Raw genomic sequence first — 16,991 nt, forward strand, 5'->3', positions numbered from 1 at the left:
GAGCAAAAGTAATGATATCCATTGAAGCTAACATGACACAATCACCTCCATGCATTGAGCCATGGATGGTCGAACAGAAGCCTGGAGAGAAAGGCAAGAATTCAGAAGACTGGATTTTCTGAAATCTGTCAGGAAAATATTCATGGATATAGAATCTATAATTGTTCCAAAAAACACACCTTTGTGTCTGGCACTAGGAAACATTTAATCCAGATTCACTTTCCACCCGTGAAAATGAAGAATAGAAAACAACATCTCAGATTGAGATCTTGCTAACTGAAAAGATGGTGCCTGAACCAAAATTGTCTAGGTATGGCATCACTGCTATTCCCTGATCTATTCCCTGATCTGACCATATTGTAGTCCTAAGATCACTAAACAGAAGATGATTTCAACCTAGAACTATCTAAGATGGCACCGTATCAAAAGATAATCTCCTCAACATGAGAAGAAAAATATAAGGAACCTTTTATAAATAAAAAAAAAGGATACCGAAGAATCTCCTAGTATCCTGAGATCACTGTGTAAGAGATATGATATAGTTAAGACAATACCTTGATGTCTCAAACACTATTAGAAATTCCCCCCTAGGAGAAATTAGATAATAATGATTCCAAGATGAACATCAATTAAGTGTTAGTGACCTAAATGCACCAAAAAGAAGGAATATGATACAATTGGCCAAACCTACATAAAGAAAAACATAAATCACCTCAATATGAGAGAGAGATTAATACTGAGCCACAATGTCCAAACTAGGGACATAAAATAAGATATTAGTGATAAAAAAAATATTATGTATACTGTAAAATCCTATGACCATAGAAAATGCCCCAGACATAAACAGAACTAAAATCATGTCTCCAAATACATAACAAATCTGTATGAGAGACAAACAATTTAGAGTCCTGAGAGCACCCAGAAAGTATAACAAAATTGCCCTTTAATTCTCCAGTCATGCTCCTGGGAAGAAAAACAGGAATATAGAGTGGAAGTCCCATCAACATAAGGTCCAAAACACTGGACCCCAGGACATAACTCACTGATCTGCCACGTAGATCAATCCAGGGTCTTTAAAAAATGATTTTTTTTCTCTCCGTGGAATAGCCACAAAATAGCGGCAACCTCCCCCCCCGAGAATAAAGAAACTCCACAGAATCCTCTAACTAGAGCATGTGCCTAGTGTGAAATCTGAACACACATTTTATGAGATAATTAAAAAATCTGATATACAGGGATTGAACCTGAGGTTAATAGACAGTTGTCCTAACCAGAAGGTTAACACCAAGCTGAGATACATATAATACTGTACAGATTAAAAAAAAAAAACTTTAAGGAGTAATGTTTCACACCTCAGTTTGAAAATATGACAAGTGTATTAAAAAGACCCTTAAACGCCACTAGGTGGCACCAAATAATTTGAAAATCCTGAATATCAGGCAGAAAAAATACACATAATGTATACTAGCAAGTCCACTATAAGAATGGACAGAAACTAGGTGCAATCAAGCAGACAAGCTACAGACCTCAGAGTACACAGAATAACTTAATATAGACTGTGTTTGCACCCTTATATATAAAGAATTCCCTGAAAAAAATCCTATAACAAGGAAATAATGGACTGTCATTGCACACACTTAAATAGCACAAGAAAAAAGGGTCCAATAGGGAAATATGTTGAGGGAAGGCTCTCAAGTCATGAATCCAATAAGGAAGAGGTTAAGGATCTGTAAGTCCTCTAAAACTAATAACGGCTAAAGCACTATACAAAAGTGTGACACACTGACGCCATACAAACATAACATCCCCAAATAGTCTTAACATAACTATGCATAGACTCTAGAAGATATATCAGAGCATCACACCACTAGTCATACCTATAGTAAAGGGATCATTCCCCAGAGAGAGCCTGGCTCAATTTTAATATAAACTGGAATAGAGAAGAAACAATCGTGCTTGATCCCATACAAAATAAACAACCCTGCACCGCTAATTGTTGATGTCATTAACATAAATGCGGGGGAAAGATAACAGCCTCTCTTGAAGATGCTGCGCACACGGCTCTAACCGATGCCGGGTATTTCCAATTAAAACTGCGTACCTTAAGAATTAGCTCAGTGTGACCAGCTAGGATACCACAATGTCAACCATACAGCTAAATTATTTAGGCGCTACTAAATTCGATAACTGCCATTAACTGAGGAGAAGAGCGCAATTGTGTAAAAGGCGCAAAAAAAAGGTTGTAGATCATTGTATCTGAGTGCAAATATACAAAAAAAATCATACCTACATTAATTATTGTGTATATAGTTTAGAACACATTTAGTCTGAGCCTGAAAAACGTATTAATTAACTCCATTGTCAATAGGGAACCCCTGATTGTAAAGAGGCATATTATTCCCTATATCCTAGTGAATTAACTCCTGGTATGGAAAGGAGCATGAGGAAAATCCCTAGTGTAAATATACACACGGTCTCCATACAATATAAGCCTGGGCCTTTATGGACTTGACCCTTCAAAAGGCTGTAGAGGCAGCCTCATTTTTCTTCCACTGGATTATTCCAGGGATCTGCTCTGCCACAAAACCTTCCAAACTTTGAGGAGATTACTTCATTAAAATACAAACCCTTTCTGAGGGTCCCACCCAGTCTCTGATTGTCTGTCCTGTCACCCTTTAGTGTGGAAAAAAATATATAATAAAGGACTTCCAGGGTCTTCTGCTGTAGAGCAGTTGCAGCAGCTGCAGGTCTGTCAGCCTCATCCAGCCGCTGACAGGGACCTGAAAGTAAAAATAAAAAACAGAGTAACCAACCCAATATAAGGGGTAGCATAAATGTTAGAAATAAAGCAAAGACCACCTTGCCGCTTTCTAACTGCTAAAAGCCACCATTACTCTTACTAAAGAGATTGACACAGCAGAGCCCCACTCCTTGCTTGCAGGGAAAAGTACCCATTGAAGGATTAAATATCTTCAGACACCATCTTTGCACATCCTCCTTTGACAGAGGCAAAGAGAATGACTGTGAAGAAGTTACAGTTAACAGCTTTGCTGGGGTGTTCTTTGCCCCCTCCTGCTGGCCAGGAGTTGAATATCCCACTAGTGATTGGAATGACGTTGTGGACTCTCCATGCCATAGGAAAGAAAAATAAGAATTAGACTTTACTATATATATATGTAAAGCTCTGCAGTTAAACCATCAGTACCTGGGTGTTTATTGTTATGTAAAGGAGCAATAGCCAAAACTACTTCAGACTGGCAAATGGAGACAGTAAGCAAGTCCTGTTCATCTGGCTCTAATTGAGGTACAGTGACTGCCTCAAGAAATTTGTCAATGCAAGATTTATCTTGGTCAACTTTGTAAAAAAATATTTAGATACAAATATAATATTTAGATATTGATTATTTAGATATACATGGAAGTATACTTGTGTAGCCTGAAACACCTCCCCATTCTCACGTATCTCTGAAATGACTCTGCTTTCTTTACAGCACTCAAATGGGTTAGGCTTGAAATTATCTACAGAACAGCAATTCTGTCCATAACTGCTTAAACAACTTAATATCATGAACTAACCTATGAATATAAGTTTTACTTGTAAATAAAGTGTCCTTATAAATATAACTTTTTAATTATTATCAAATACTTAAGTACCAAAATGGTAAAAAACAGCACAATTATAAATAATTGCAATATTAAGTTGTATTAACATGGGTAGTAGGTCAGAACTAGATGTCCGCATTAAGGTATATTTGAAGCATGTAGTTGAATATTCTTGGAAAGTCACCAGTGAGTGAACAATGTGTGCAAAATATTTTTTTCGTTCAACGCTTGTATTGAAGGTAGAGAGAACCATGAGAAGAGAGAAAGTCTGGCTATTCTAGAACTGCCGTTTACCTACTGATGCGGAGTAGGCTGTTACTATTATATGTTTTTTCACCCGTGCGTGTGTGACCTTACATTTTGTTTTGTTTTCTCCTTAACTCAGAGGCATTCTTTTTCTCTGCGTCTTTGTACTATATATAAAGAAATGTCAGTTAAACATCTCTTTTACACAGTTAAAGTATGATTAAATTAATATCTGTCTGTTATTAATTCCTTTTTATATTCAGATGGTACTTTGATTTTAATGTAAAGTGAGGTTTAACACTAAATAATTAACTGTAAACACAACGCTACTATGCTTTAAAGCCACGTTTACCAAAATCAGTTTATTAGCAATCTAAGAAGGACATGATATTACAAAATAATTGAGCTAATACCATTAAACTTGACATTTCAACAACGCAAAAAAACGTTTCATTATTGCAAGTGAAACATTATTGCAATATACTTTAATTATTTATTTTGCAGCTATTTGTTGTAAAATACATCTAAAAAGTGTGCTTGTTTAACTTTCTCCCAGGGCTTGGGTTAATACTTTAAGGCAATTTATGAGAAGTTTTGTTTATAAACTTCTATGGTGTCACATGCTTTTAAAAGGTGGATTATCAGTTTTGATTAACTAATCGTGATAGGCAAATCATTCTTTTGCAATAGTAATTAAGTTGATTTGGTGCTAAACCACCTTAAGGGAAAATAAAAGTGCTGGCTAACCAAGTCTGCACATATGCAAACAAATCTGAATATTACTTTGTGATTGGTTAATAGGGGTTCTTTTGTTTTTAGAAAGAGGGAAATTAGTAAAAATAATAAACATAAAACAACAATATACTCATTTAACAAAATAAAGCTGCAGTTTTTAATGAAAACATTATTCTTATACAGTATATGATTTGTAATCATGCTGGTTACTATTTGAGTTTAGTGTTCCTTTAAGTTTAGGTGCTCCATTTATCAAATACAAGGAGGACAATGTTCACTCCTGGGAACCTGTCTTCCCACCATTTGCAGTGAGTCGTTGCTTGTGCAGCTGCTTCCCTGCTCTCATTTAACCACTAGCGAGAGAGCAGGGCTTGTCTGATCCCACCAGAACAGGATGATTTAACTCTGCTACCCTTGAGACTTGCACTAGCCTGAAATGCTAGGGTATAAAGCTGAATCTGCAGCTTAGTAATTGGGGCCTTTTGTAAAATATGTAACTTAAATAAATAGGGGACGCAACAGGTCTTTAGCACTATTCAAACACAGTCTAATTATCTAAAGGTCTCTGGGCTTGCAAGATTCTCTAAGAAATCTTGCCAGTACTATAAAGCCCCTGGTGGAATTCTTTAAATGCATTTTTATTTTATGAACTGTGTGTCCTTCAAAGGGATGCTCCTGCTATATGTGAAGGAGATGCATGCATAGGGCTCACAAAAAAATAGTCATTTAAAGTTTTCAGTTCCATTTGGCAAATTGTATGTAACCATGCACTCAGTCTTCCAGTTCTGTAATTATATCGGAATACGTGTAGGAAACACGTTACATAGATGTGTCCACAGTTTTTCACCCTTAATTTGTCAAACGTTGTATAAAGTTGGAAGATAGTGGCTTTTGAACATTTGTTTACTTTGTTCCAGTAGAGACACTTGAAAGAACTTTTGCCACAGTAAAGTATGCTGAATATGTGATGTCTACCACACAAAAAAACATGAATAATTGAAGAGAATAGGACAGAGAAGAAAACTGAAAGGTGCTAGGAGGTATTTGTCTCTAACAAGCAACCAGCAAGCAGAATATATGTGAAGTAAAGTTGTGAACCTAATTTTTTTTACGTTTTTTTTCTAGTTCCAAGAAGTAGGATGAATAAAAATGGACAATTATTATGTTAGTATGTACCAGTAATATACGCTCTTTCTTTTGTAAAACATTTGCCCTTTAATGGGTCCATGAACTGACAATCAAACCTCCCGAGGACAGGCTTGAACATAATTAACCAGTTTAATAGGACTAGAGGCACTATCCATTTACAAAAAGGGTGTGCATATATATATATATATATATATATATATATATATATATATATATATATATATATATATATATATAATGTCCAATGGCCGGTAGCGCAGCACTCCACTCTTTGTACTCAGCAAAAAAACTGGGTGCAGTCCTCAAAGTTTCAGATACACGGATTGGCAAGAAGGGAGGGCACTCACAGGGTTTGACAATAATCAATAAAGTTTATATTGATATACTTTTTGTATATAAAATATATATATTTTATATATATATATTTTAACAATTAATTGTCACTGAGAAGGTGACACACTATTCCCCCAGTTTAAAAGAATTGTAGATGCAATTGCTAAATCAAGAAACTCAATTTTAATGTTTTGCAAAGTATTAAATTTAAAATAATCTAAATAATATCGGCACATTAATGCCTGGGGGGGGGGGGGCAATGTTCTCAGGTAGGGAACCTGTCAGCCCATATTCGCAGGGAGGGATGCAAAATAAAGAGATTGCAGAACCATACTCTCCCATCCTTTGCTCTTGCATAACCAATTAGTATGTCAACCATCCTGGAAGTTTTAAATCTGCCAGCTTAAAAGATTAGGAAGCAGCAGTTGTAACAATGACCCTGTATTGCAAGGACTCTAAATCTACATCCACAGTCTATGAGGTCAATGTTCATAAGCAGCATAAGATGCTTTTGAACCTTTGAGGGGTTGGCTTGCAATTACCTGGTGACTGCTGCTTCTTACACTCTCTGCCACCTCTGAGATGGCGTATTTAAATCACCCAGAACACACTTGCTCAGGGTGATTGACAGGCCCTTCTCTAAAGCAAGTGTGCAATGAGACATCTTGTCATCAACAATGATAAAAGAATGATACTGGCACTAGGACCCTGTGACCCTGGAAAAAAGACTGAGATAGTCGTAACAGTCCGGTGCTACCCCTAAAAATAGAAAATTAAACAAAATAAGTAAAGAAAAAGATTTAGGGTTAATTAACACTCTTTCCTAGTCTAAGTAGTAAGTAATTAAAAAATAACTTTTAATAATATGATATACAAATGAGGATACAGTCTCTATATAGTAAATGGGACCCCACCAACCAAAACTATAATAAAGTGAAAAAAATTAATTAAAAAAATGCATGCATTCACCCCCGTTTCCTGGCCGTTAGCTGCAGACGTCAGCATCAGGTGTCAGGGGTGAAAAAAACATGCAATATCACTAAAAAATACACAAACTAGTTTCGGCCCAAGCAGTGGCCTTTTTCAATGTGAATAGTAACAAGCAGAAGCCCCAAATGCCACCCTTTTAAATACAGGTAAACTACCTGTCATCCACCAATCATGGTGCTTCATCAGAAACAGCCCCTCATGCAGCCTATCTACACTGTGTGTGGCTGTGATGTGGGCGTGTGAAGATTCTCTGTATCACGATTGGTGGGCAGATTATGACATCACAAACAGGTGGCGTAGTGTATAAACAACTTCTGACAGATAACACGTGTTCCCTCATATGCGTACTACGTAATTCTTATCACACTATATTACGCTGGTGAAATGAAAAGACCCGGATTAGCAGTGCCATGTGTACTTCTGAGTATTACACTCCCCACTCATAACACATCCAGCATCCTCTAATTTATCCGTGAGAATACACGGCTAACATGAAGGCATGTGTTATGTATATTATGATGGGGATGGGAATGCATTGTAAATTCTGGTTTAACTTTATTACCCATTGTTTGGGCAATCGTCGCAATAGAATGGAGTGAACTAACATCACAAAGGGGGCGTATCAAGTAAACAACAGTCAAACAGACCTTGTATGTTAAACAGCTCTTATTATGTGAATGACAGTCTTGTTAGGATTACGTTGCAATTGCGATTACATACTACCTAAGCATGCATTGATAATCCCAATATAGTGTTAAGACAAATCAGAAGGACATTGTCTACTGTGGTAAACGCTTTTTATGTCAGTCCAACATTAGCCCTTATACAGTTCCTACCAATTCGCATCTGACAGACTAAGCTAATGTATATATTAGCTTAAATTATGGTGTCAATTGGGGGTGGCCTTAGGATTGGATCAGTGTATAGCATTCATGATAATGACAATGTGGTCAATGTACATCCTTATTTTAAAATGGCATGTGTGTAGAAGACCCTATAGCAATTATATCAGGTCTCAACTACACTGTTCATAAATTAATAGGTGTGCAAGTTGAATAATAAATCAGAATAGAAATTTATCTGGAATAGAATTCAGGTTTCAGGAATAGTGATATCCCCCATATTGTCATATTTTGACTAAGGTATAGGGCACGGGAATAATTCGTTGATATTATATAGTTCATTTTCAAGGAATAGGTTAATTTAATACATAGTTTTCTATACCCCCCACATACACCATTAACAAAACATGGTGCTAAGAGATATGCAAATGTGTCAAACACACCAAAAAACTCACACAATGGGAGGTTTATTCCATAAAGAAAAAATGTCATGTCACTGGTTATATAATGCTTATCATGATATAGCTATTTCCCATCCACTCAGGATAGATCAAATATTAACAAGGAGATGTACACATAATTACAGAAAAGCCCAGACATTATTAGCTTCATTCATTCCATGAGGCATGATTGAATTTAATCTAAATATCCAATTGGTCTCCTTTTGGTGCAAAGTTTGCTCGCACCCACCACTTCTAATACCTAGTTTCACTTGCTCCAATCCCCAACATTTAAAGGTTTCTGTGCCTCCATGGTTAGAGAGGAAATGCCTAGCCACATTATAATTTGTTTGCCATTCTTCAAGTCTCTGCGGGCATTGCGGATATATATCTTAGATGTTACTTTATGCGTTTGCCCAATTTTCTAGTGGTCATTTCAACATAGAAATGTTCACATGAGCATGAAATGCAATAAATCACATTAGTGCTTTGGCAGTTAATATATGTGCTAATCCTCTATTTTTTTATGAAATTGATCAATCATAAACTCTTTCTTGATCATGTGTTGAAACACCTTACAGTTTTCCACATGGAACAGAACCCATATATAGTGGTGGTTTTTTGGCATTTCTGTTGAAGTGGCTTGTAGTGAGACGGTCATTAAGGTTGAGGGTTTTTCTGGTAACCAGGATGCAAGTTGTTCATCATCTCCCAGTAAAATATGTCATCATAATATACATCACCCATGCCTTCATATTAGCCATGTATTCTCACAGATAAATTAGAGGATGCTGGATGTGTTATGAGTGTTATGAGTGGGAAGTGTAATACTCAGAAGTACACATGGTACTGCTAATCCGGGTCTTTTCGTTTCACCAGCGTAATATAGTCTTATAAGAATTACATAGTACGCATATAGATCCGTATAAGGGAACACATGTGATCTGTCAGAAGTAGTTTCTACACTATGCCCCCTGTTTGTGATGTCATTGTAAATGGATTGGTACAGAGCAAAGCATACCCATGGAGTGGGTTTGGAAAAAAATTAAATTTTCAGACAAGATTTCTGATATACGGTAGAGATATGTTAATGAAATGCTATTGATAAAAAGCGTATTTGGGGTAGTTAGTAACAAGCATAGAAAATATTTACTTACAATGGCCCTTTAATTAATTGTTTTAACTTTATTATAGTTTTGGTTGGTGGGGTCACATTTACTATATAGAGGCTGTATCCTCATTTTTATATTATATTATTAAAAGTTATTTTTTAATTACTTACTACTTAGACTAGGAAAGAGTGCTCATTAACCTTAAATCTTTTTCTTCACATCTTGTCAGCAGACATACAGGTACTGCTGGCCATTCAAAACGAAGCTGTGCAGACAGGTTTTCAAGTTGAGAACCTTTTATGCACACCCCTTAGTACATAGGGTCCTATAAATGAAGAGTACACAATAGTTAAAAATTAAACAATATTATCTAGAATTAAAAATACACACTTAGGTAACTTACCTGCTATATTGGGCTTTGGTGGCATTGTGAATTCATATGTTGTTGGCTCGGAATGCCCAAGTCTGTTTGAAGCTATAATTCGAACTTCATAGCCCACATTCCATTGTAAATGGTCTAAAATTATGGAATCTTTATTGCCAAGAACCTTTTTTTCTAGCCACTGATCTTCCTTGTCTTTCTGTGAAGTATAAAAAATATTTGTATTCATTAGTAATAAAACACATCTTTAAATTTCAATATTATTATATATAGATGGCAACATATGTTTGCAACATTTTGAGCCAGTTTTTGAGTGGAACACTAATAGACACACAAGTGATAAGTAGTTTGCCTAGGGTGTTTGCGTGCATCAGGTTATTTATAAATTACATTACACAGGTGGTCTTTTTTATGTAGTAATGTTAGAAGACCTAGGAGCGCCTAACAAAGGCCGAGGAAGTAAATTTAACTGATAAAGCTAAATATAAACTCTGTTGGATAGGAAATAGGAAATAAATAAGTAGAAGATCGTTCTGTGACGTCTCAAATAACTCAATAACTTAACTAAGGTAAATGCAAATTTAATACAAATTTAATACAAATTTAAAAAGACAGATTTTGTTAAAATCATGGATCCATGGTACAATGTATTCACAATTACATAAAACAATATCGCATGATTTATAGGATAAAATAATGCGATAAAAATGATAGCATACAATATTAGCTGAAAGTAGATACTGTTAGGAAATTATATTCCCTAAAAAAATGTGAAATGTTCAAAAAACAGTGAAAAAAGTAAATCCCTAAAGGAAAAACGATGTGACAGTGGTAAAAAAAAGTGGTCACAAGAGTGATCAGGCAAAAGTTCAAAAAACAAAGAAAAAAAAACAAAAATGAAAAAATATGAAAAAATAAGTGAATGGTGATAAAGTTAGTGAGAAAACAATAATAGTAGTTCCAATATGAAAGTTGTGTATCTGTTAATAAATCCTCCTTAAATGTGTCCTCAAAAAAAGTCAATACAGGTGTTTATGTGGTAGGTGAGGGGATGTCCGGTAAGCCCTGGGTTCAATCCCTTAATCCAACCTGTAAAAGAAATCTGAAATAGTGCAATAATGCTAACAAATAGACAGATAGACGAATAATTAAGAAAAGTGCTCACCAATTTCTGCCAACGCGTTTCGGCCCTTACTTGGGCCTTTTTCAAGACTCTTGAGTCTTGAAAAAGGCCCAAGTAAGGGCCGAAACGCGTTGGCAGAAATTGGTGAGCACTTTTCTTAATTATTCATCTATTTGTTAGCATTATTGCACTATTTCAGATTTCTTTTACAGGTTGGATTAAGGGATTGAACCCAGGGCTTACAGGACATCCCCTCACCTACCACATAAACACCTGTATTGACTTTTTTTGAGGACACATTTAAGGAGGATTTATTAACAGATACACAGCTTTCATATTGGAACTACTATTATTGTTTTCTCACTAACTTTATCACCATTCACCTATTTTTTCATATTTTTTCATTTTTGTTTTTTGTTCTTTGTTTTTTGAACTTTTACCTGATCACTCTTGTGACCACTTTTTTTTACCACTGTCACATCGTTTTTCCTTTAGGGATTTACTTTTTTCACTGTTTTTTGAACATTTCACATTTTTTTAGGGAATATAATTTCCTAACAGTATCTACTTTCAGCTAATATTGTATGCTATCATTTTTATCGCATTATTTTATCCTATAAATCATGCAATATTGTTTTATGTAATTGTGAATACATTTTACCATGGATCCATGATTTTAACAAAATCTGTCTTTTTAAATTTGTATTAAATTTGTATTAAATTTGCATTTACCTTAGTTAAGCTAATAGAGTTATTTGAGACGTCACAGAACGATCTTCTCCTTATTTATTTCCTATTTCCTATCCAACAGAGTTTATATTTAGCTTTATCAGTTAAATTTACTTCCTCTGCCTTTGTTAGGCGCTCCTAGGTCTTCTAACATAATATCATTTATATCTAAGGGCTAGCTAGGTACAATTTTTTACCCAGGAGCTAGTAGGAACACTGTGTGAGCGCTGTGAGATACCATATTAATATTTCACTTTCTGTCTTTTTTATGTAGGACATACTACACATCTTATGAAGGACAGAGTGAACAAATTGATAATATTTAAAAAAAATTAAAAAAGTATTTGAAAAACATAATTATTCCCTTCATTTTTGAAGGGTACATAATAGGAATTTGAAGGATTTGAATTTCATGCCCATTAGGAAAGTGTTGCCATATTGAAGAGGGGGTGTAAAATCAAATTAGCATGTATAGGATTTTTGTCCTGAAATCACTAATACCTAATGGCTTGAATACAGAGTTCAAATTATGTCATTTTCTATTGAGGATCTAACAATTCAGAATTTTGAATTAGATTTTTATTAGTTTTAGAATTAGTAATAAAATAAATAATATTCTCCAGTTCTCTTGTATATATAAATATATATATAAAATTATTTTTAGGCTTTAAAACATAAATATGTTCTGGATATACTCTTATAAATACCTTTGTCATAAATTGCATATTTTATATATATATATATATATATATATATATATATATATATATATATATATATTGTATCCTTTTTTATGTATTGTGATGCAAATATAGGAAACATACAATATAGGGAATAAACTATTATCGTTATGGAACTGAATATGTTGAAAGGGTGTCTTGTTTTCTGATTTTTCAGGGAAGAGGTGAAGCTTAGAACAGTGTGCATAGCAAAAACCCCACATTTACACTGAACACTGATTTAATGCACTGCCATCCTTGATAAGGAAAACATTTCCTGTGTATAAGACTCCTAACCTGAGTGACATTATATTGAATTATATATTTTAAGATTTGTAAGATATATAATTAATAAGCTCTGGAAAACTTGAGTAGAATAATCCCCTGAATAATTTAAAGTGCTTATTTATACACATTTTTATGTTGTTAGCATTATGTGTTTTATTTTGCTCAAATTCCTTTATACCTAGTGGAGAACTACAGCCTGAAAGCATATAAGGCACGTTAATTCAAAGCTGAGTTAACCCCTTAATGACCAGTAACATATCCTGTACGTCACTGGTCTTTCTATGGGGGTGTCATTTTCAATAGCGCAGTCTCGCCACCAGAGGCAAGACCTGTGCTGTTATAGACAGACAATCCCAGGGTATGTCACGGTCGTTAAGGGGTTAAAGGTGATGCAGCATAGTTGTAAAAAGCGGACTAGAAAATACCACCTGAACATATATATGTAAAAAAAGGAAGATAATGTACCTCAAAATTTTCTTAGTAGTCACATCCCATTGTAAAGGTATTTTAAGCAGCCAATCAGAATGCTTGTCCCGGGACTTTCAAGGGAAGTTGAATCTGGTTCATCCAGGCACAGTCATGATATTTCCCTCCTCAGTCTAAGAAAGTTCACTATGAAATCTCGAAAGATTTCAGTGAGCTCATATTAAAGCAACGTATTAAAACAAAGTGTGACATCAGCACTGCTGAAGCTGACTGGCATTTTTTTAAAATACAGCGGACAGCAGCTGAAGTATAACTTCACAGAGCACTTACTATTGTGAGCTGAAGAAATTTTGAAGTAAAAATAATCATCTATTTACAGTTATGCTGCATCACTTTCTTTGATTTTGCATATGGGTATAATGCCACTTTAATTTAGGCTTAGCCTAAAGTGAGTACTTAGTGGTCTACCATATTTTCATCTCCTAACAGTGCTACACTATAATGTCTTTTTGTTTATTCTGGATATAAGTCTAAATAAACAATATTAGGCTTATTGCATTTAAATAACAGACTTTTTTTCATTATATCAAATTTATTTTTGTATATTTGAAACTTTATTGTGATTAATTTTGCAAAAGTTTTATTTCTGTTTAAAACCTAATAGTGCAGATGTAATTTTTTTTCTTTTCTTTTTATGTCCATACATTGAACATCAATAAGTTAGGTAATAATCATAAGAATTATTAATCTGCTTATCAGTTTATATAAGAGATCATGAACTATAGCATTTTAGGTCCCTTTGGAGAAAAAAACGCTTGATAAATCATGCAAGTAATAGTTTATTCTGACATAGTACTGCATCATCTTGCTTAATTTAATTAAATATATAAAACCTAATATATGTTTATATCTTGATAAAAAATAGATACTACTCAAATGTATCCGTATTAATTATGAACACTTTTTTTAAAAAAAACACTCTTTAATCTCATATGGGATGTATTCCAGCTCATTAGAAGATCCATGCATAAAGGTCCATAGAGTGTTTTTAGCAAGATCATTCTAGTATTACAAAAAAAAGCAAAATAAACAACTCATAAGTGATATTCTAGTTCATAAGAACATATTTTTCACGTGGGTTTTTAAAAGATGTTTGAATTTATCTCATTCAACACCCTCTACCATTAAACCATTTTGGCATGTTTCAAACATTCTGCCTCTTTTTAGTGTTTTAATGTTTTTGCACGTTTAGTTCATGTCTTTATATTCAAAACTGCTTAGTGGTTTATTTAAAAAAAAGTTTAAAATATAGGGCGAGATTACATAAGCGGCGTCGGGCGCAAAACCCGATGTCTCCAATTTTTTGGTCGAATCGTGCAGTCGCATATACAGTGCAGCATAGAAGTTATGGGTGACGAGGGCTTCAGCAGTTGCACTGAAACTTATGCTGCATATGTAATCTCGGCTATAATGTGAATCAAACTTTTAAATTATGAAACTTGTACATGAGAATAATCATCAGCATGTTAATTTATGGTTGCAATAAAGAGCTTTGAAATCTAAAATATGAATTATAAAATAATGTAAAATGATGAAGTGATATTATTGGTCAAGTATAAAACATGCCATTAAACATATCACACAATGGTCTTTAAGGCAGAATACATTAGCTACCATGTTATACTTTCCCAGTGGCTGTGTAGATTTTATTTAGATGACTGTGGGAACTTTTGTAAATAGCCAGGAAAAAAGCATGTTACTAATTTGTTTAAATATGCTTAACTAATGTTAAAGGAACAGTCTAGAAAAAAAATATACTTTTATGATTCAGATAGGGCATGACATTTTAAACAACTTTCCAATTTACTTTTATCATCAAATTTGCTTTGTTCTCTTGGTTTTCTTTGTTGTAAACTAAAACTAAGTAGGCTCATATGCTAATTTCTAAGCCCTCTTATCTTTTTACAGTTTTTCACATATAGACAGCGCTAGTCCATGTGTGTCATATAGATAACATTGTGCTCACTGCCGTTGAGTTACCTAGGAATCAGCTAAAATACATGCCTTTCAAAAGAACTGAAATAAGGCGGCAGTCTGCTGAGGCTTAGATACAAGATAATCACAAAGATAAAAGGTGTATTAATGTAACAGTGTTCATTATGCAAAACTGTGGAATGGGTAATATAGGAATAATCTATCTTTTTAAATAATACAAATTCTGGAGCAGACTGTCCCTTTAATGTAACCTAATTGTTATATTACATACTGTACATGACACAGGTTTCTTAAACTACAGTATTTCTTCTCATCTATTGGAATGCTACAAATAGAAAAAAAAAAACTTTTTAGGAAAAAAAACCTTGCCTGTCAGACATTTCTAGGCAGGTGAGAGAATAAGAAAGTTCAGTAAATACATTAGGAACTGCATACATTTTTTTCAAACATCCCTTTGATCACCTTTGTTCAACCCCCTTGTTGACACTGCAAGATGCAACATAGATCAAAGTTCAAAATAAAAAACTTAACAGTTCCAAATGCTTATTCCATAATATACTCCTATGCACAACATTTAAATGATGTCCAACACAAAACTTGCAATCCTTTGAAAAGCATTTGCCTCGCCATCAAGAAATGCAGAGAGTTCACAACTTGCTTATTAACCACACAAATGACTCAATGCACCTTTATAAATGCTATGATGAACTTTGCTCTTCTGTCTTATGTTGGCGTTAAGCTTTACTGAACACAGGAAACTTTTGCTTGATATATCCTCCGATGGCTTCCTTGGTTATTTTTCAATAGTGTGACTCTGCCTGAAACCTGTTTGATCTTAGAATGTATCAAGGATTAACCAATGGGATATCCTAACACTCAGTGGTAGGTGAGAGTCCAATTTGTGAAGCAGGATGTATACAATCTTGTTCAACTTACCATGGGTTATGTGACAAATGATCTCAAGCAGTGCTTTTAAAAATAGAGGTTTTGCAATGAAAGTGTTGCAATATGTCTTATCTGTCCAACAAAGGATACAGATTAACAACCATTTGTATATACCTCATGTTTTTCTTGTATGTCTAATTTTGGATTATGTACATGACAGCACATTAACTGGACACACCAAATTGAGGACTTTATTATAAAAAGATAAAAAACATTTTTTTTATTTTTTTTTTGCTTGGCACCCAAAGTCCAAGGTGACAGTTATGATCTAGGAGTGTTTTATGTGAAAGGAAATATTAATCTTACAGAAGATATTTAGTTGATATAATTAGTTTCAATAAAAAATACCTTATATCTAATCCTTTAGGTCTATATATGTTTTATTAAAAATCATATACACACTCAAACTCACATATATCTTATATATCTCACTTTTATCTCTTCTCTTTCTTCAAAACCAAAACCTCTGCCCACCCCCACTTCCTATTTCTTTTTTTTTTAAATTTATGTTTTATTGAGGTATTTGAGATATACAATATCGATTAAAAATACACATTCATTTGCAAATATTCTGCAAAACACAAATTACATTATAAATTGCAGTTCCCACAAATAGAATAACCTTATGACTATCACCATCATAACTTAACATGAACTATTAATTTAGCACAAAAGTAAACTTTATACACAGATATAGCAGGTACCTCGTTTTTTTTTCTTCTTTATATTCTCTAATATATAATCCCCTGAAATCGATTGAAATCACTCATAAACCCAGTTACTAAGATAAAACAGCATAAAGGAGATAATGATTAGAAATGGCCTCTTATAATCCTTGTTATTTAAGCAAATAGACTAATCTAGCATCTTGATATTAGTACTCTCTAAAAAGGAAGGAGAAAAAAAAAGGGAAGAACAACCCAGGTGGGGAAAA

The 16,991-nt window shown here is 34.1% G+C and overlaps 1 protein-coding gene across 1 annotated transcript in view; it reads right to left on the reverse strand.

Annotated features, from left to right (window-relative positions):
- Positions 1 to 16,991, reverse strand: part of NCAM2 (neural cell adhesion molecule 2) — a 609,436-nt gene that overhangs the window by 101,839 nt on the left and 490,606 nt on the right. Inside the window, 1 exon segment of the mRNA XM_053706007.1 lies at positions 9,854 to 10,031. Within this exon segment, the coding sequence (XP_053561982.1) occupies positions 9,854 to 10,031 (178 nt within the window).

The sequence above is a fragment of the Bombina bombina genome, chromosome 3 (assembly GCF_027579735.1).
Source record: "Bombina bombina isolate aBomBom1 chromosome 3, aBomBom1.pri, whole genome shotgun sequence".
In the NCBI taxonomy this organism is placed as follows: domain Eukaryota; kingdom Metazoa; phylum Chordata; class Amphibia; order Anura; family Bombinatoridae; genus Bombina; species Bombina bombina.